The following is a 22149-nucleotide window of genomic DNA, read 5'->3' as shown; positions in this document are numbered from 1 at the left end:
TTCTTTCAAGCAATAAAGAATAATGTATGATCATTTTTGACTGTTTATTGTGTAGATGAATATTATTCTATATATTGCACATGGCCCACACATCATACCATTATCTCAGCTATTTATACCTGAAATGTGCCATTATTAATTACTACATACTACATTATTATAAAGGAAATAGAAACAATTCAAGGGAAACTGAAACCAAGGTCTATAAGAACTAATCCTGTCGGCAAGTGTAAAGGAGTTGTTGACAATTGAGCATACTGTGCAATGCCAATTATGCAGGTCTTGAGTACGTTGCATGAGAGTTAGAGCTATCTACGTGAACATATTAGTAACGAGGAGTTCCTCTGGCAAGCACACTAGAGCTTAATTGGCACTAAAGCATATGGATACAGAACATCTCCTACCAGGCCCTAAGCATCCAGCAGGGCTGTGGAATGATGCTGGTGATGATGATGATGTCTCCGTCAGTTTGACCGCGCCCATTCTGCCGGTAGAGCCCCCAGCCCAGCCAGTTGGAGCCAGTAACCATGGCAACCAGGAGAATTCACGGGGAGATCTAGGCATCCCAGTGAGAAACTTGGCTCAGGGTGGGAGAGACAGGAAGACCAACAGAGGTTACCATCTCTACCCAGACAGGTGGTATGTCCTCCTCGTATTCTCACTCATTGCCCTCCTGCAGAACTGCACCTGGAACACATGGGGACCCATCCAAGACACAGGTAGAGTACTTGATACTGTGCTTTGTCTGGTATCATAGGAATGTCAAAGGTCATGCAAAACTTTAGGAAATGATGAGGAAAAGAGGAATGGTGTTAGTCGATCCTCTTTCGCAATTGTATAGGCTGCAGGTTTGTTTTTTTTTTAAACTAAATACACTATTAGCAGTGCTCACCTAAAAAGGTTAGGTTTACTAAACTTATGATTTTTATCAGCGGAAAGAAAACTTTGCTCAATATACATGTACTTGTCGTACAAATGTTATTTCTGTAATTTAATGCCACTATTGTAAGTTCATAGGCCCTATAGCTAAAGCCATTTTAGGAAATGTAACTGATTGATTTGCAGGTAATAACCATGTTGAGAAAACTGAAGTGGGGTAGGGTTTTTTTATGATACTAGTCTTGTTTGCGATGCTGTCGGGCTTTTTGGCAATTGTTGGTTTGTTATTAACAAGATCAGAGGTTTCATTAGTCACTTTGAAATTTACTACTTGTTTTGTCTGATTTACATATTTCCTGGGGAATATTTATATTCAGGCCCTCAGTGTTCTTCTTGCTTTCCGGTTTATGTCAGTTTAGATGTTAATACTTCCTGGGTCACATCCCTTAGGTCTCTACTGGTTTTCCTGTATATAGTGTTGGCTTTGGTGTTTAATGCTTAAATCCATATAGCTGCTTTTTCATCAACGATTTCATAGCGATGCCCACCATTACGAAAGTTCAGTGTAGGTGATGTGATGCACACCAATAAAGGGGTTTGGTCCCACCACATAGCATCAACTACAGATATCATCCATCAACTTGATCAATAAACTCTGGAGAGAACAGAAATTAGTTATGGGAATCACTAACAAGTTGGTGTCTCTCTTATCATCAGGTCTCTTTGTTCTGCTTTTACAAGATTCCTTCTAAGAGTTGTCATACAAATGGATCAAACTTTGCCTTGTTATGTAACACTGCTGAGAATAGATAAGGTCTGAGAGAAAAACAGAGTGGGTCAAGAGGGTAAAGTAGATTGTGACTTGTTTGCAAACAGTCTTACACTGGAGTGCTTTCTTTGTTTTGAAATTGTTAAAGTATCTATATAGGCAAATAATATTTCCAGTGAATCAGCCATTTTTTTAATAGATGTGCTTGTGTATGATTCTAGAAATAGATAGACAAATAGTATCTACTTAGATTCAATTCAAATCAATTTTTATTTCCAATATCACTTTTTTGTGATATAAGATTTATTGAAAGTGCTTCACTCACAGTTATTTGAATGTAACTGTCTTATTTGAAACTATTCTTGATTGGATCTGAATTATGTATCACGCAAGAGATTGATGTTTCATCATTGTTTTTCCTGTTTGTTTTACTTTGTTTCTTTCTTTCTTTGCAGCTGCTATAGTTCTTGGTTGGAATCCAGGCCAGTTTGCTCTCCTTGCAAACTGGGGTCCAATAACTTTTATCATCTCAGCTTTCTTCTTTTCTTGGCTTCTACATGCTAAAGGTAGGGGTTTTAACATTGCTTTGAATTGACATTTTTGGTTATCTGCTCTCCTTTATTTATTTATTTTTTTTTACAGTCTGGGTTGCAAATGTAATTTCAAGAATATGATAAGCATTCTGTTGTTCTATGTAGAAAAATGACCTGTTGCAGTCCATGGAATCTCTCTCTCTATTTAGCTGGTTATGAATGTGGAACTTTGCCGCTGTTTGGCTTTGCCTATTCATGACAATTTCAACTTTAAAAAAAAATCATCAAGGATGCTATCAAATCGTATTCAGGTGTTCACAATCAAGAATGATTTCTGATTGATGGAAATGAGTCTCAGTGTTTACTACCTCATCCCACAAGGTCAATATATATATATATATATATATATATATATATATATATATATATATATGTATATATATATATATATATATATATATATATTGGCCTTTCCTGAGTGTCCCCAATATCATACATAATATTTGTTCTGAAGTATACACAGAGAATTATTGAAGCTTAGTTGTGTATATGCAATAGGAAAGCTTGATATCAATGAAACTCATGAGCCATTAATTGCATGTTTTGTCCTTTAAGTAGATTGATGGTTGTTTATCTTTTATTCTGTACAATGAAACAAAATTCCAGTGTCTTTGAATATGCTACACAAAGACATGAAATTGTGATCTTACATCTTCCAGTAAAATGAACTGCAGAACACACTGACATTTTTTTTTTCAGAATTAAGGGGCTTTTTAAATCAAAAAAAAATAAAAGAGTTTTTATTGTAAATTAAAATCGTAAATTAAAAGAGTTTTTATTGAGTGCATATTTTACAGACACTGAACAGTCGTAATGTCTTATGTAATACTGTGGTATGTTATTGTCCAATCAAACATTTTGTCAACACGTTGCAGATTTCATTTAGGGTCTTGCCATCGGGCTCTCTGAATTCATCATTAGCAATTCCACATTCTACTTCGTTTCCCTCTCTTCCTCTTTCCCTCTGCCCCTCTCTAACCTTCTATGCAGAGCTTGACGGCAGGCACCAAATGGCTTAATAGTTGTACATGTTACTTTTTGTGTCTTACTGATCATATCCTGGTGAAAGTTTTAATGCAACAATAGTTTATAGTATATATACCAAAGTAGGCTGTATAATAATGATGGCTCGGTCACAGTAAGTTCATATTAATGTATAGTTTGTTTGTTTTTCTTCTTCTTCTTTTTCTTCTTCTTTTTTATTACATAAAATTTGGCAACCTTACATCATCATTCTGGTCTTATCTTCTATCCGTTCTCCGTTTCTTTTTCACAAACACTGATTACTCGGGGCTTACAGCCAAACAAGCTTGCTTTCATGTAGGTCCCGTCATACTTCTCTTTGATCAACCCCATTTCGATTTCGATTTTGACCAGTTATCATTACATGTAATTACTGTGTTATCACCATGTATAGTGTTTGTTTTCTGCACATTGTTCACAAGGTAAAAGAACTTGTCTGGTTTCTGTTGTAATGTTCATAAATGAGAAGTATGAAAATAAAATGAATTGAATTGAATTGAATTTTATTCAAACATTTCTTCAGAAAATAGATCATCATGTCAGAGTAATTTCTCATCAATATAGTTGGAATTATTAATCATAAATTTTGATAAACAATTATTAATCATAGATTTTGATAAACAATATGATAATTGCAATATCTGTTCCTACGAGGATTGTTACCATAGTAACATGTTGCAATGTTTTATCAGTAATTATGATTGATGTCTTCTTTCCTTTTTGACAGGTTTGCGAGTCTCTGTTCTCCTCACTGGAGGTCTGTTGGTGGTGGGCCTGGCCATTCGATGTATCCCAGTACCAGTATCAAGGATGAAGTGGTAGGACCAAGTATGAATTCTCTGTTGCATTTCATGATCAAAGTCTCATCACCTGTCAACATTTTGGCTTTCCTTTTTTTTTTCTTCTAGTGTTGCATATAAATGTGCTAACATAACTCAGGAGTCCACACTGCCAAGAATTTTTGCAGATGAATGGTTCATGCAGAAAGAGTTTAGACTATATGAAGCAATCATGTTTTTCAATATTTAAAACAATGTTGGCAAATTAGTGACACAAATGATACTCTCTTGCCAATAATGAAACTGAAAGAAATGAGAATGGCCTTCTTGAAAGCCCTTGATTCGTAAGGTGGATGTATTGGTTTCTAATGATCTATAATTGAAGGTCATGAGAACGTGTGTGTGTGTGTGTGTGTGTGTGTGTGTGTGTGTGGGTTTTTTTAATTCTATACTTAAGTACATGTAGCTAAGCCTTTCTTCTGGAGTTTTTAGAGCGGGCTGATAATGCCATTTTGCGTAGTAGATTTCAGCCAAATAAACAGGAAGGGAATGGTAAAGTGGATAATGGCATGGTTGTGCTGTGATGTCAACCGATACATATTCTGATACTGGTAGTGAAGACTCAAGGGAAAGTAGAAAGGCATAAAGACTTAAAGTCATAACGTACAATAAACTTGGAGGGGAACAATATTGCATGCCTAGGTAATTTAAAGAAATCATCTAAATTTAAATAAGCATTATGATTGACATTTTAATAAATAGAATCAGAGAGTGAGAAGGTAGTGGAATATTTGTAGGTTTTCAAGGAAAAGGATATCTGACATAATTATTTTCATAATTGCCATACTACTGTCAAATATGCTTTGGCACATGGATAAAAAGTCTTTGTGTGTGTGTGTGTGTGTGTGTGTGTGTGTGTGTGTGAAAATTCAGCAGTTGATGTGCACCTTTAGAAAAGCCATCATTGCCAAAGCATTCCAACCCTAATAACTGTCAGATTTTGTATGTTTCTTATTTTTGTCCTACTTCATGGAACTTTCCCTGCATTCTTCGACTGTCCATTAGATGCAAATAGACACTAAATTGTGTCCTGTAATGGCACATGATTATGTAGGTAGGCCTGCTTGTTATCAATGTAAAGGATCAGCAGTTTTATTAACATTGGGACTGCGATGACTGTTCTCAAACTCTGTATCTCAGGACCATGAACGTGGGCCACGTTTTTATTGGTCTGGCTGGACCTATAGCAATGGCTGCGCCTACCACCATATCAGCAGCCTGGTTTCCCGTCAATGAACGCACCACAGCAACCGCCATAGCTGCAACATTCCAAACTCTTGGAGTGGCATCGTCTTTTGTCATAGGACCTCAGATTGTTGGAGATTTTCCCCCAGAAAATTCAACAACCACCCTGTAAGCTGTGAGAAATCTTATGGTGCAGAAGAATGCTTATTTCATTTTTTTAAAGCAATTTGATTAATGATATCTACTAAGAATGCAAAGTCTATCAAACACACACAAAAAGTAAGAAATATGAGATTAAAGTGAAAAAAAAATCGATTCAATTCGCACTGTTTGATTGATATCAAGTTTACTCCAGTAGTTCATGCTTTTGAATGGATTTGTAAATATTTTGAAAGTAAAAATAAAATGCAGTATCATTGTTATCAATATTAACTTGTGTAAACACACTACAATTCTGTGTGTTGTTATAACATGGTGTATGTATGAACATGAAGTTTGCCGCACAAAAACAAAAGACCATAATATTTTTCAATATCTGAATTTATAACCTTTCATATTATATTATTCATATAGTTATTCTACGTTCTGAAGTTAAGAGTATGGCACTGTACCCAAACCTACTTAGTTATGATAGGACATGTTCTCTTTTCATTATAAAGGTCACCTGGGTCATTCAGTTCACCGTCAATAGCATCTGGAGAAAATGTTTCTTTTGGAGGATTTTCATCAGGTAAAGTTCCTTGAAGCACCCACAACCATATGAAGAGTTTGTTCGCAAAAACCGATAAGTCCATTTTTGAAGATTTTGTAATACTGTCTCTGACAAAAAGTACAAAATAATACCTTTCAAATGATATGTTGGTCACTACATATAAAGGTACTAGTACATTTTTGAAGTTATGGTCAAAAGAAGCAAAAATTTTCTTGTTATTCTCTTTATTTTACTTGACCTTTAATACCAAATATATCCATTTGGCAAATATGGACTTATCGGTTTTTGCGAACAAACTCTTCATATACTACCAAAAATAATTTCTTAGAAGATTTTTCTACTTTCAGTAAAATGTAATTATCAGAAAAACATGTGCAAATTTGAATTGCTTTTTCTTAAATCCATATCGCAAAATTTTGATTGCACTTCCTTTTCTTTGCTTTTTACTTGCGCTATAGACTAATCCTTTAGTTACCTCATTGTGAAAACAATATATTTTTAATGGAATCATTGATATGATTTCTTCTACTAACCTATACATTTCCACATTGCTATATAGTGCTGAAGTGCAGCTGTGTCCAATTGATATGTGCTATATCACTTGTCAGATACGTGTTGTAAAATAAAATGAAAGTAACAAGGTTTCAATCTAGCTATCATTCAGTCATGTATCAATTGAGATTTTGTTCTCTATGTCTATAAAAACTTTATACTTAAGAAACATTCATTCAATGTATCTCCTGTGCCTAGAAGCTACAAGCAGTACATATGACATTATATTTCAGATACCAAAATGTAATTGACATTTTATCACAACATTTCTATCATTGATATACCATTTTGTGTAGGTATTCTTTGGTGTCTTTAATAAGCCTTTAAATTTTGACCATGTACAACATATAGACATGTATGACACAGACTGACAATACGTTTTACATTCCTCAGATCAAGATGAATATGACAAACATCTAAAGGAGATCAGATTGCTCATGTACATAGGTAAGAATACTTCATTTGAGAAGCAATGCCATGTTTTGACAGTGATCTATATCTAATAACAACATTGATCTGTTAATGTCTGCATGCAGTATTACCTTCCTGTAAACTTTCCAACGTTTGTCATGTCTTTTTCCTGTATAAGATAACTTTGAAGGGCACTCATGCCCAAGATTGATTTGCCTCTGATGTATTCCAGGTACATATGTGTTTTGTGTGCATAATATACAGAGTCTATCAATTAACATTTATGCTGTATTATCGTTAGCATGAACTAGTTTGTTTCTTAGTGTATTGGTGCTTTAAATTTGAAGGCACTCTTTCTAAAACAAGGGAGCATAAACCCAAATACTCTATGAAACAAATCCATGCTGTATCTTTGGAGTAAAGAGTTGCCAGTTATAATGCAAATATCATCAATCCTTTGCATCATGGGAGAATCACTCGTCAGTAGCTTCACAATTTCATTACATCTATTCTTGCCTGGACAGAGTTTAGTTTGACTGCACTGGTGTTCCTATCAGCCGTGATCTACTTTCCAGCCACACCCCCATCTCCGCCCACTGCATCAGCTGTTGTCAAGAGAGAGAGTATGAAGGCTGGTCTTTTTGGCATTGTCAAGTGAGTATGATTTTCAAATAAACTGCAGACTTCCAGGGATGTACAGTCATGCCAAGAAATCACTGTATATATTTATGCAAGATCTTGGGTGGTTTGTCGTAAATGTTTTTGTTTTGTTCCACTTGCTTAAAAACAACATAAGATTTTTTTTCACTCTAAAGAACACCCTGATACCTCAGTGCACACTGTCATTTGTCTTCTTTTCTACCTCTATTGGCTCACACTCATTATTCTGACTTCCCAAGCAGCTATATATCTTCCTTGAATTCAATTAATCAACCATGTTACAGTCCCTCCAACATGAAGGGTATTGTTAGACAATAGGGATTACTTAGATTATGTAATCCTTTGATGGCAGTAAGTTTAAGGGTAGCTTTGCTGATAAGCTGGTGAAGTAGGTCAGTGAATACACACAAGGAGAACACAGGGAGAATAAAATCATAGATTTAGAATTCTACTCTGTTTTTTGTTTTACCCTTTGATGAAGACAGTTACACTGAAGATCAAGGTCATTCAATGATTGCCCTTTCAAATTCTAGATGAAAGTATCTTGAGTTTGTCCTTGTCAAAAGGCTTTTCCATCTGTTTGTCTGTCATTCTATAAAGAAAAAGAAATGATTATGTCATGTTAAAGAACAATAGGATTACTAGAAGCTTTGTTCCTTGATCGTTATTTTTTTTTCTGAAAGCCTCCATTTCCTTTACATTTTTTATGCTTTTGTATGAGAAATAAAAACAACAAATAATGTTGTTAATATAGGTGGTCAAAATTGGGGGAAATCTCAAGCAAAGGTCAGAAAAGCTTGGTATCATGTGTCATTTATGTTTATGCTTCCACCACAAAGTGACGCTAGAGGCATTATTTCTATTTGTTTTGGTTTTTTTTAATGGAAATTAATAAACTATTGAATTGAACTGAAACTGAAAGTCTCCCATTAGATATTTTTTTATTCCCTACTTTCCCCTGTATTATTTCCTCAATAATCTCAAATAATCGTAATATTCGAGTGCTGATGTCTACATGTAATATATCATGTGATAATTGGTGTATGAATGTGTAGCCATGCAGTGAAGAGACTCATTTGCATATCATCTGCATCTTCTTTGCATCTATGATAGGAAGTTGTCCTTCTGGATCCCAGCCCTGGCCTATGCTATTAACACAGGAGTGTTTGGTGGCTGGTCCACACAGATGGTGGGCCTCTTCAGCAATGTCGAGTTAGACCAGGTAACGAAATAATGATGAATTTGATTCAATTCACCTATTTTTTATTATTTTTCCCAGCAAATAAATACACAGAATAAATCAGGAATTATAACGTGGGCATGTATTCAACTTTACATGGCAGATAATGGTTGACAAATAAATGAATGAAAGGCCTTATATACTTAGGGCGGACTCACACTGTGCGATTTTTACTGCGATACGCTGCGCTGCGACAATGTGCGATATCGCAGCCTGTTGCACTCTGTCGCAGGTGCTGCGATGTATACCGCACACTGTGCGATTTGTGGCCTACGATTTACACCGTGCGCATGCGTACATCGTACATTATGGCACCTGTTCATCATAAAGAACGGTCACCATGAATGAAGTCACTCGTGACTGTTTTTTGGGCGACGTTGGTTTGAAAAGTACATGTATGTTCAAGCTTGTTTTTTTTTTTTTTATTCTAAAGTAACTATAGAAATTAATAGATATGAATCGAATAACACTGTATATTCTAAGAAATAAAGATAATAACGATAGAAAAAAAGAAACGTCATATTTTGGTATTACTTTGGATCACTGCCTGGATCAAAGTCCCCCATTTTTTTGAGGGGGGGGGGGGGGGGAGGGGTTACGTGGTTGTAGGATTCTTGATCATTGGAAATACATGTAGTCATTTACAGCATATTACGCATATTTATGTAATTATTACAATGGGTAGAATTCACAGTAAGGGTGAAAAAGTACTGCTTGTTGGAGGTCTGTATTCTCTGAGTGCTTTTCTAAGGCTTTGATAGTGGAATTCGAACATTGTGGTTTCTCAAACACATAAAATATTGTGCTGACATATTTTTTCTGGTTGGCCCTTGAAAAATTCACTCTTGTTTTGTGTATGTAATTACCATCCAGATGTAAGGGAATCACACTTATTTACAATATATATTGATTCACAAATAAAAATGTGACAAGAATAAAGATGATATATTCAAGTCATTAAATTAGATATACAATATAGATTAATTGATCACAATTAAAGTCATATTTCAATAGTTTATTTATTTCCATCATCAAAAAAGAAAAAGAGAAGATGGTACAAAGTGGTACAAGTTGTTGGTTTGTCTTTATATAACATGACTACAGCTGTATGCTTCAATTAGTTCAATACAATTGTACTGTCAAAAAAGGCAAAAAAAAAATGCAAAACTAGTAGGAAAAGCGATATCATAATTGTGCTGTACAATTCACATATACATACTATAGTATGGATGTCATAGTTCTTAATAGTATCACACAAAGTGACCAAAAACATCAACTTCCATTTCTTTTCCACATAAACAATGAATAAATTCAGTCAACTTGAACATCTACAAGAAGTTCAGCTCAACGAGTTACCATTACAATTTGCACGCGACAACTACCTATGCCACTACAATTTCCCAAATAATGTTGCAAAAACAAACAAACAAACAAACAAACAAACAAACAAACCTCAGAGAGCAAATTGCTGCAATCTAACACACTCTACAAGCAATGTTTACAGTTAGATTATGTACAAAGGTACATAAACACTTACTGTGAACATACAGTGTATTTTGGAAAATGCCAAAATGAAATGATCATACCAGCATCCGAAGGGGTGCTTGGAGATGCACTAAATGTGCTACTGGTCCTAATCCAGATTAATCAGACACTGCATACACTGCAAAATACTGTGGCAAAGCAGCCATTTGAATTGAAATTCCAACTGTGTGTAAACCTTGTCAATTGTATACCTTAATAATGTAATATCATTACAGGAGATGTCATCTTCAACACTGTCCATTTTCTGTCCATTCCAGATTATGTTGGTGCCTACCTTAGACATTCTTTACAAGAAGAAGATGTGCTGGTTAAAATGTGTGGAACAAAAAAAAAAAGATAAAAGGTTAAAGGCTAGAGTACATGTATTTTTGGTTACACATTTTACTTTCCAGAATTGACTTATAGGCAAGAAATATACAATTGTGTTACCAATATTAAATCAGGAAGATACAAATGAATGGACATTGAATTGCTTTGAATGATAAGGGTAAGTGGCAAATTGTAGCCCACGATGTAGCAAAAACAACTATAACAATTTGCCGACTCAAACTCTCAGATGTTGAGTCCAGTAATAAATGTTATCCATCGATACAGATAGAGGTATGATAAAAAACAAGCAAACAAACAAACATAATTTTGTGCAGGGGGGGGGGGGGGGGAGATCAGTAGTTAAAATATGTATGATTAAAATACCATGCAGCACTTATACGGCAGCATATATATATGACTGCCTAGGAAAAAATAGCCAACTCAGCGCTGTCTGCTGCATTCACACTACTCTAAATTCAGAATTGCACAGTAACATCATTTCTTGCTGACAGCTATAGTACAACTTATTGCAATGATACATGTGCCATTCTCCATTTTTCTAGTTCAAACATTTCTGGCAGTACATGTATCATTGTCAGACTCACATTTTAATACGCTTAGACAAGGGCAATGAAAACACATTGTGCAATTCCATCATTGTGCAATGATTAAAGCCTTGTTGATGTAGACTGGCGTTATTAGGGTGATTAATAAGTTTACAAAACTAAGGGTGCGTTTATAAGATTTTGCGTGCCTAGAATCACTGATTTGAATCACTGTTTTGAAACACTGTTTCAAATCACGGTTTCGTTAGGAGAGCGTTTATAAGATTTTTTTCTCCGATCGTGTTGGGGCTCTCGCTCAGACTGTGCCATTGCGCAACTCACTCTGCGCAGTTTTTCCTCGGCAAAAGGTCAAACAGGGTGCGCGCAAGGCATTGTGACGTCACATAAACAGTGTTTGCGATCGCGGTTGCGTTTATAAGATTTTTGAAACACTGATTCTACAGAAACACTGTTTGTAAACGCACTATTTTGTGCGTTTACAAACAGTGTTTCAAAACACTGTTTCAAATCACGGCGAGCGTTTATAAGAATTTTTTTCGAGCTAGAATCACTGTTTGGCCATAAACAGTGTTTCAAAACACTGTTTCTGGCCAGCAGAAAAATCTTATAAACGCACCCTAAGTTGTTCAATGGTCAAGTTAAACTAATATTAGAAAACTTACAATAAGCTCTCACATAGGCCTAAGGTGTTTTTACTCTGTGTAGTCTTGTGAGTGACGAAGAAATATGATGTCATGTCACTACCACTTTTGCAACAGTACAAGTCATGTACAACAACTTCAAGGTAAAACATCTCTTGAACTTCTGAAGTTTTCCATCGATTCAAAAGAAGTTTTGCTTACATGTTCAGCTCACTGCAAAGTGTGTTGCCGTGGTAACAGCACCAATTGCCCTCAAAATTACGTAACGGCTTTGAGAACAGCTTTCTTCCCCAGTTTTCAAGCCATTAAAACAATGTTTGTCACACATGTTGAGTTTAATGTAAAGTTGCACAAAACGTACAATTCTAAACAGCAGTGGAAAGAGTGTTGCTATTGTCTCTGAACATTGTAATGGCCCTCACAAATCAAAAAAAATCTTGAGGAGTTTTTTCCCTCTCCAGTTTTTCAGTGATACAAACAAAACATGGTACATTTGGTGTACTTGATTCAAAGTTGCAGGATAAATCTTAAAGAGAAACTGAAAGTGCATTGCAGGAGTAACAGTGCATAATCGCCTTAAAATCATGACAAAACCTTGCACATTGAAATTCTTCAGCTGTTTGTTGGTATTTCAGAAAAAAAAATTACTCACAGTGATTGCATGTAATTTTGACTTTTTCGAGAGTAGCTAAGTTTGTAGTTGAAATAAAACCATTGTAAGTTAACATCAAATGCATGTAAAATTCATGGAAACTTGCACTGATGGTCCAACATAAATGAAAGAATATAGTAAGTCAATATGTCAGTTTCTTCAAGTTCCACCTTCAGGACTGCCTGCTGTAGTAGCTGCCATTTTCCTGCTTTGAAAAGTCACATTTTGTTTCCAGTAAGTCCCAGAGAGACAGCAATGTCATCCCACATCGATCTTGCAGTTACAGGTGTAAGTGTCGAGGTGAACTGCATGACAAGGGCTAAACAAACACACAAAAAAAGAGAGCAAAAGGGAGAAAACAGGGGAAATATTAACTGTTACAAAAATGCATAAGGTTCCCTGTGAAGCAAATGTTTGTAGTTTAGGATGTCTCCAACTTTCCGCCCATTTGCTCACAGTGTTTACAGCACTTGAACTACATACATTAGCAACCACAGTTGACAACCACAGTTGAGTTATCGAGTTGAGTTTTAATGAAGTTCCTCAACCATGGAATTGACTGTGGAATTTTATTTTTCTTGAGAAAGTAAAAGAACAATGTGGCATGTTCTTATTTTATACTAAGAGAACTTACACCTGAATAATCCTTGTTGATGTGATAACTTGAAATCAGCAAATTTCGACAGTGATCTTAGATCTGAACCCCCTGACAAAAAGAAGTATCCCTGGATGATAATTCTGTGAATAAAGCCAACTCAACAATGTTCTTTGAAGAATGTAAATCAAATTTGGGATTTTCAGGTACACCCCAAATACATAAATATGTTGCACTTGTCTGTAGAGAGAAAAATAAAAACATGTAAAAACAACAAACATGTTTTTGTTTTTCTTTCTCTCTCTATTTGAGGGGTAAAGCAAACATTTTCCATTAGTGCATCAGCAGGGTACCTACTGCTGATAAAATTTTGGTTTCCTTTGCTTCTTGACTCCTCCTTATCTTCTTAGGTTTTGCTTAGACAGGTCCTGCATCTCCTTCTCCTGCTCCTTATCAATCGTCTTATGTGTAGCATTTCAGCCTTTGACGCCTTGCTGGTAGAGTCTTTATCATCTTGTAATTCCTAGTAAATAGGAGAAAAAGAAAAAGAAAAAAAAACACACAAACATGAATACATATAATATCATTATTGTATTGAATTAGAATGATGAAGAGAGATGCATTTCTCATGTCTTACAATTGATTCATTCTTTCAGAGAGATGATGTTTTCATTAATTTCTAAAAAATTGCTAACAATGAACTGTATTAGAAGTTCTATGAATAAACTATTCATTACTTTTAGGCTAGCATGAATGAAATTTTTATTTTCTTCAAAATACTGTAAAAGACAATTAAATTACACTTTTTGAAATAATCTCTTTCTTTTCTCAACTTAGTGGGTTTTTTTTTAATTGTCAAGCCACCATAAAAAGAAAAAGAAACTGATGTATTCACACATGCAGTCACATACAAATTTTGGAAAGTATGAAAAAGTGTTTATTTTATCTTCTAACACATATACTGTACCTCAGTCTCCAAAATTGGTAAGTGATCCTCTTGGCATGTTTGTCCTCAGAAATTGCAGGTAAGAGAGGGATTCATTTACTTCTGCAGGACAACCGGTTGCCAGCTGCTCCCTTTCTGCTCTTCCTTTTCAACATTGTGACAAGCTTGTGTATGAATTCCTTAGAGATTTCATTTTTGTTCAGACCTGTTTAGGGTGACACAAAGGGACAAATATTTTTAGGCATTTATGATAATTACAGTAGACTCTAAATTTACCATTTGGGTAAAAAGGACAACATTGGGGAATGAATAGAGTTAACAAAAACATATAGTGATACACAAATTTATTCAACTATTCACCATTGTTGATCATTGGAAATAGCAGAAGCACTTGCATGTAACTCAGAATAACATCATAGAGGCCGGTACATAAGTGCTTCATGAATTCATATATCATAATCATAATTATTTCAGTCATTAACTAGATGCTCTAAGGTCTTAGGGCCTGAAAGCTAAACCAAATTACGCTATGCATTACATATAGTGTATTTAGTACAAGTATGTCAATATACATGAGTAACACATATGACGCATACAGCATTTGTTTCCTACAGTCTGCAATTTTGGATAATTCATGATTGCCCTTGAATGATGTTTTATATTCTGCAATCAAACTGCAAGTACAATTTGTACACCTACAGATTGGGGCAGGGTCTTTGATGATTTCAGACTGAGAGTTCATTTTGATATACTTTGTTATGAAATTAAAGGGCAATTAAAGTTAACAGAGAGTATGACATGTACGGTATACCGGTACTACCGGTACAGTGTATACTGTATACTATAGCCTTTAATACCAAGTGCTGTGCACAGCACGTTTGTGACTTGCTGAGGCAGCAACGACAAGGCTGTGTTTATTATCGACAAAGATTAACAAATGACGCGCTACCAGATAATCAAATGCTTTGTAGCACTAGTCTGCAGACCTGGGCATGAACATGTTACAGCCTCATGCAGTAACAACTTTCAGTTTGGAGTGCATGATTGATCATCACATAAAAACTCGCAGTGACAAACATGGATAAAATGTTAATCACCTACATTGTTGTAGTTACCTACATGTAGAGAGGGTCACTTCACTGCATCGCAATTGTGTGGGTGTGTGTTTCTACAATTCTAGACTACAATTTCCGTACAAATCTCCAAGAACAATTGATCAATCAAAGTTACCTCAGCTCCATTTAGGCCTTATTCTTAAAAATCTAGAGTGCTATTATACTTCCATTTTCCAATTTCCATGAGACTAGACCCTATGTTTACTCTCCAAAAAAATGTTTTGGAGGATCCGAGAGCCGTCAAAGATTTTTTTTTTAAATGTTATTAAACTCCTGCGTACTGTACATATTGTTTATTTTTTGTCTAGGATCTGGATTCATACTGCTTGTAACTATATAGCAATGGATCTCAAATATACAGTGTAGGTCTATTGGACGCCTAGAGTTCTAATTCCTCTAATCGTTTAATACAAAATGTAAGCCTACGGTTCTAGACCACCAAGGTCGCAGCCCAGGGCAGGAAAGGCTAGCACAGCTACTGACAATCTAGATCCAGTAGGTGCCTAGACCTAAGTAATAATCTACAAGTTGTATTTCTGTAGTCATCACTAGCTTAACCAGAGTAGGCCTACCGTATGATTTTGAAATCCACGAGCACATTTTTGGAAAAAAAAAAGTAGACCCATCATCTAACGTTAGTACCCTTACGGTAGATCACCGTAAGCTATGTTAGGGAGTAGAAACATTACTACCGTTTAATGTTGTAGAACGGGTCTAAAACTAAGAAGAAGAAGCCTGCTGACTGTGAGTAGTGCCAACGTTAGCGCATGCTATGACTGCTACTGCCTAGTGCTTTATTAGATCTAGTGCTTAGGGTCTAGACTAACCCCAGGACGCTCCGTGTACACAGTTTACTGTCCTGTGTGTTGGGGCTGGTCACAGTTAGGTCTAGACTAGCCTGACCAGACAGCTGTGCACAGCACAGCTAGCAGCCGCTGTCGCGACAGCGGCTGCGTGTAGTTAGGTCTAGACAGACTAGTTAATCTATCGGGCCTAAGACTTAAGAATGTAGATTTCTAGAGATCTTATCAGTTACATCTTAACATTAATCGGCTAGACTTTCAATATCAATATCCTTTCCTATCAACGTGTAAAAAAATTATCTGGATCTCTCTAACTGTTGGTTAGGTTACTCTTTTTCAAAGTTAGACAGAAATCATGTGTAATTACTAACGTTAGGCCTTAACGTTACTTAGCTGTTTACGTGTTAGTGTTCACGTCCACGTCAGTCGATCCAGTGGCAGTGCAATACTACGGGAAGCCAATATGGTCTAGACTTAGATCTAGGGCCTGTCCAGACCAGGGGCCTAGTTAGTACAAACGTTAGTAGTAGTAGTAGTAAATTTATATCCTGTAAATTTATGTCGATTTATTAAAATTCGACTGGAACACGTATCATGTAGGGATCTAGCGTTAGGCCTAGAAGTAGAACCACTTAAGTTCTAGGCCCACACACGTATTTAGGCATGGCTAGATATGGGTCTAGTTTATAGTATACTCAGTAGGGCCTATGTCTAGTATAATTTAAACATCGTTAGATCAATTCACACTTTCGACTTAACAAGTTAGTCCAAGGGCCAAGGCTACAAATTGCATACAGTACCGGTCCGGCGGTACGCACACAAAATTTTAACCAACCCACAGACTGTTTAATCTGCTCTCGGTCAAACTCTATACATGGGACTACGAAAGGACCAAACAACTGCGATGGACGCGACAAGCCCATATTCATGGTAGAATTACTCACGATTACATTCTAAGTCGTTGTAGAACTCCCTCCTAATTTCATCTTCGTCATCATTTTGAGGCAGATCGGTGAACAAATGTGGAATGAAGGACGCATATCCAGCCAAATCTTGATTAGTACGTCTTCTACCACCTTGCTTCACTGAAAGTATTCGATCATCGTCGCAAGCGATTGTCGCAGAATTTTGAACATGTTCAAAGTTCTGCGATGGGGCTGCGATCCCTGCGATAGCCCCAAATCGCCGGTTGTCGTATCGCAGACATCCTCACACTGTGCGATTTCTCGTCGTGCGACATCGCAAAGGGTAAATCGCAGTAAAAATCGCACAGTGTGAGTCCGCCCTTAGAGTTTCTGTTACACATAGAATGTTTGTTACAATTCCATTGCCAGGTATTACTATAGCTACCCGTGAGTGAAACAGAGCAATTCATTTTATGAATTTATGACAAAATAAATCAGACGCTTTGAGAGAATTGTAAAGTGGGATACTGATTCAATTATCACAAGTAATAACTTTTCTTGACAAATGTATATCCATGTCTATATTAGATAATTTGCATGTCATTTTATCAAAAGAGATGTATTAGAAGAGAGGGACAATGACGACAAAAGACAAATGGGAATTCCTCTTAGTTAGGTAAAGTTACATGATTAATAATCGTGGTTACAATGGTATTAAATACAATATACCATGAAGTATATAGGAACTTATGACAGGTTTAGATTCAAGACAATGATTATCATTACGCGCAGTGTAGTTGATTCAAACAGGCCTCACCTCTCTGATTCAAACAAAACACAAATCTCCAAAATAATGTTATTTGAAAGTCCTTTAGAGTAGACCTAACTAGGTCAGCTTTTGCCCCATTCTAGACGTCAATTGGATGGATTGGCTTCTTTACAAACATTGCTGCAGTGATGGGCGGCATGGCAACGGGACGGTGAGTACTGGGGAATGGGTTGAGAATGCCTGAAGTTGCGAGCTCAGGCCTTGTAATGTAAGTGAGAAGGGATTTTTTTTTTTTTTTTGTTGGGGGGGGGGGGTCTGGTAGTAGGGTTGGGAGTCTGATCACTCTTTCTTGGAATATTTGTAGGAAGAGTGAATCTTGAGTTTGTAGTCACAAGCCATCAATGAGGCATTCCTTCTTAAATATTATTATCTCGTTTTTATTGTTATCTCTTTATTAGTCGCGCCGTTTGGTGTGTTTTGTAATTGTTGTTGTCTTTTTCCAAAAAAGAAAAATGGCTGAATTGCAGAGTATCAAGACAATTGATACTGCTAGAAACTTCCATCATACTAGAGTACTGCTAGAAACTTTTGTCATTCGGGTGCTCTGTGATATCTATTATTACGTTAACCTGTTCCCTATATGATTCTAATATCCCCAAAATCATTGCCCAGCACTCATGAGGGTGCTGCAGGCAATGGATTATAGACAAGGTGAGCTGTTTGGAAGCCCATCAAGATTTCTAAGATAAATTCTTATCAAGTTACACGAGAAAAACAACAACAACAACAACAACAACAACAACAACTAAACACATCCTACCTCTCATGTAATGCTGCCACACTAACATAATCCCAATATACAGGTATCCCTCATCAAGAATAAACATGTTGGCTGAATTGAGGGTAGTCATCTTATATAATTATCTATGATCCGTTATAGCAGCAAGCATGTTTTGGCTGAAACCTGCATTTTTCTTCTCTTTCTCTCTTTCTGTCTGTCTGTCTGTCTGTCTGTCTACTCTACCTCTCCCCTCTCTTCTCTCTTCTCATTCTCTCCATCTTTTTATCTCATTTTTCTCTCTTTTTTATTTATTTCTATCTCTCTTCTTTCCTCAGGTGTGCTGACTACCTTGGGGGTAAAATGAAGGCAATTCTGCTCTTCCTCATCACAGGTTCATCAGCCTTCCTCATTTGGACAATCCTCATACTGAACAATTTCATTCCATACAACAAAGGTACAGTGAACTTTGACCCAAATCATGCCAACTTTATAGGTGACGTTGCATCAGAAACACATATTAAAGCTTAAAGTCCACTCTATCAGAATCTGCCCTCATACTAAAAATCCATGCCTGGCAGCTTTTTGTTGGTTTTGTGATACAGGGTTATTTCAACAAATGTTTTTAAAGTCTCTGTGTAGTCTGCTTGTATATGTTAACACTGTATAATGGTACCTTCTGAGATGTGATAAAGAACAATTTTCAGTCTCATCAAGTCAAGATTTTATCTTGTTTGCAACCTGCTTGCGCATATACACATTCACAATACCTTGTAAGATCTCTACACGACTCTACTTTGTATATAGTTTTTACAATAGTCAAGATTTCATATTCTTCTTTCCACTTGCTTGTATATCATCACTATGATAACATAACCCCGAAATTTCAATCAGTAGTTTACTTTGCCAATCTCCCCAACCCAACCCATCTTGTTCTCTTCCAGTTTGCCTGTATGTCTCTGTCATCATGTTTGGATTTCTCCTCTCTTCCACTGTGCCACTCTTCTACGAGATCACCGTAGAGGGAGCTTTTCCCATCGGCGAGGAGACCACCACAATGTGCATGACTCTGCTGAACAATTTTGGTGCTTTGATTTTCCTCGTCTTGGTGATGATACCTTCTATAGGTGCGAAGAACTGTCCAAAGTTACATATAATTATGTCAAGATTTGCCATCGCGATCGAATTGCAAACTGAAAACAATGATGTAGTTTTTCTTCTCAGAGAAATAACCAAATCTAATTGTGATATATAGTGTGCAACATATTAGCTTTGATCAGGAGGTGAGAGAAGATAGTCACCTCCCTGCTTTGATTGAAGGTCAGAAAGTACAACTTTGAATCTCCCAATTCATTTCACAGTCTCCGGATTTTTGTGTTTAACTGTTTGTTTAATTGATTGTTTGTTTGCTATGTCATATTTTTGTCTGTATGTCAAGCCATTGAGGACGGGCTGATTTTGCTACAACACGCATTTCTTATAGGCACTTGCCTGAGAATACTCGGGACTCATCCTTAATGGGCTTTTTAACATGCCTATGTCAAGATGATTTATTCTAGGTGATACAGTTCCTCTTCTTTATAGCAACTGTCCAACACCCCTATGCATGGGCCAACCGGTGATTATTATAGTGAAAAGCAGAATCAAACAATTAATCTCACTTAGTGTGGATAAAGTGACAACCAATGAATATTTTGACCAGAAGGAACATTCTTGTGTAATCCATGTTTGATGCAGACACTGATTATGGCTGGCTGAACTGGTTCATGTTGGGGTCATCACTGATCACAATTCCACTTCTGCTGATGTACAAGGAGCACTACATCAGAATGGACTTTGACGCCTCACACAGCAGAGACACTGCAACGAGTGGAGAGGGGGCCATACAGTGAGGCCTGAAACCAGCCGATCAGTCCTGATGATGTCATTGCTGCACACTACTTTAAACTTAAGCCAGTCTATGTTTGTTTGTTTGTTTGTTTGTTTGCTTGCTTTCCTGTTTGACTCAGGTGAGGATGACATAATTATTTGACTTCATTCTATCATTAGATGATTTGTGGCATATTTCTAAAACCCTCAGGTACTCTTTGGTAAAATTTTTATACACTTTTTTTTCCTTTGTTCATGTGAATTTTGTGTCTTATCATTTGTTTTTATGCCTCCGCCACGAAGTGGTGCCGGAGGCATTATGTTTTCGGGTTGTCCGTCCGTCCGTCCGTCCTTCCGTCCGTCCGTCCGTCCGTCCTTCCGTCCGTCCTTCCGTCCGTCCTTCCGTCCGTCCGTAATGAATTTTGTGGACAAGGTAACTATCAAAAGCTGTTGAGGTATCCTGATGAAACTTGGCATGTATGTGTATTAGGGGGTGAAGTTGTGCCTATCAACTTTTGGGTGCATGTGCTCAAGGTCAAAGGTCAAAAGGTCAAGGTCAAATACATAAAATTTCACTATTTCCACCATATCTATGCAATGCCAGAAGATATTTTCTTGAAACTTAGTGTATACATGTATTACCCAATTTAGATTCTCTGGTGAAAGTTTGGGTCATGAGGTCAAAGGTCAAAGGTCAAAAGGTTGAGTAAAAGTATTAAAACTTCTTTTTTTTCTCTGTAAATTGGAAAATTGTTCAAGGTATCTTCATGGAACATAGTATATATACATGTACTGACTGGCAGTGATTATCTAGAGAATGTAGGGTTCATGGGGTCAAAGGTCAGGGGTCAAAGGTCAAGTGCAACACTTCAAAATTTTACTATTTCCCTCATGTTCATGCAATGCCAGCAGGATTAGTATTTTTTTTTTTACACTTGGTGTATGCATGTGTAACCTAATAGAAATTCTCTGGAGAGTTTTTTTTTTCTTTTTTTATTGCCTCAAAGGTCAAAAGGTCAAAGATCAAGTGAAAGTGCTGAACTAACTTTTTCCTCCATATCTCGGAAGTGGCTCAATTTATCGTGAAACCTACTGCATATCTATGCATGTTCTACCTGAAAGTGATTATCTTATGAATTTTAGGGTCTAAGGCCAGATGAACATGGTAACAATTTACTATTCAGTACAGAAATTGCACTTTTTCTCCATACCGGTACCATGAAAATTACTCAATGCATAAATGTATGAATGGGTCAAAGTCAAGTTAAAGTCCTTAAATCCCCAAATACGTGCTCTCCTATTCATCCAATTAAACCAAGTTCAAGGAAGGTGAACATTTAACACATTTCTGACAAACTTGTCATTTCAATATTTTGCCAGTTTTGTGAAAATGTAATCACACATTGTCCACATGGACTATCTAGACCTATTAGGAGAATCATGCATTATGGCGGAGGCATACCAGTCGCCATAGCGACATTTCTAGTTATTTTTTGTTTTGTTATCTCAATATTTATTATTTGAATACTACTCATTATTCATAACTATAGTTAATGTTTGCATTTAAGCTGCAATGGCAGCACCAATTGAGGAAATATCATCTGGATTAATTGATGACAAGAAAGTATTACAAAAAGGCTGGATCTTGTTTGAATTGATGAAATAACTATGATATAGATATAATATTGTTAAGGGTGATGTTTGAACAATTAAATTATAGAGAGGTTTCTTACACCAGATATGTAGTAAATGCATATTGAAAACGGTTTACCCAACTGACATATTGACAACAA

The 22149-nt window shown here is 36.4% G+C and overlaps 1 protein-coding gene across 1 annotated transcript; it reads left to right on the top strand.

The window, feature by feature from the left end:
- Positions 1 to 372: 372 nt before the first annotated feature.
- LOC139709325 (solute carrier family 49 member 4 homolog) lies at positions 373 to 20426 on the top strand. Its single transcript, XM_071621280.1, has 12 exons — positions 373 to 719; positions 2104 to 2214; positions 3992 to 4082; positions 5244 to 5456; positions 5948 to 6018; positions 6946 to 6999; positions 7488 to 7617; positions 8737 to 8845; positions 17853 to 17920; positions 18826 to 18944; positions 19432 to 19614; positions 20225 to 20426. Exons 1-12 carry the CDS (start codon positions 383 to 385, stop codon positions 20377 to 20379), a joined length of 1641 nt encoding a protein of 546 aa, XP_071477381.1. The 5' UTR covers positions 373 to 382; the 3' UTR covers positions 20380 to 20426.
- The last annotated feature ends 1723 nt before the right edge of the window (positions 20427 to 22149 follow it).

The sequence above is a fragment of the Diadema antillarum genome, unplaced genomic scaffold, assembly GCF_040938485.1.
Source record: "Diadema antillarum isolate AM-2024a unplaced genomic scaffold, OU_Dant_1.0 seq00001426_RagTag, whole genome shotgun sequence".
Classification (NCBI taxonomy): Eukaryota; Metazoa; Echinodermata; class Echinoidea; order Diadematoida; family Diadematidae; genus Diadema; species Diadema antillarum.
The sequence above is the reverse complement of the archived record's forward strand: the minus strand, read 5'-3'. Positions and strand labels throughout refer to the sequence as shown.

Coding starts and splice junctions, on each gene's coding strand:
- LOC139709325 (XM_071621280.1), top strand. CDS start 383: ATGGATACAGAACATCTCCTACCAGGCCCTAAGCATCCAGCAGGGCTG. Junction 5,457..5,947: donor GAAAATTCAACAACCACCCT/GTAAGCTGTGAG, acceptor TTCATTATAAAG/GTCACCTGGGTCATTCAGTT. Junction 7,000..7,487: donor CAGATTGCTCATGTACATAG/GTAAGAATACTT, acceptor TTGCCTGGACAG/AGTTTAGTTTGACTGCACTG.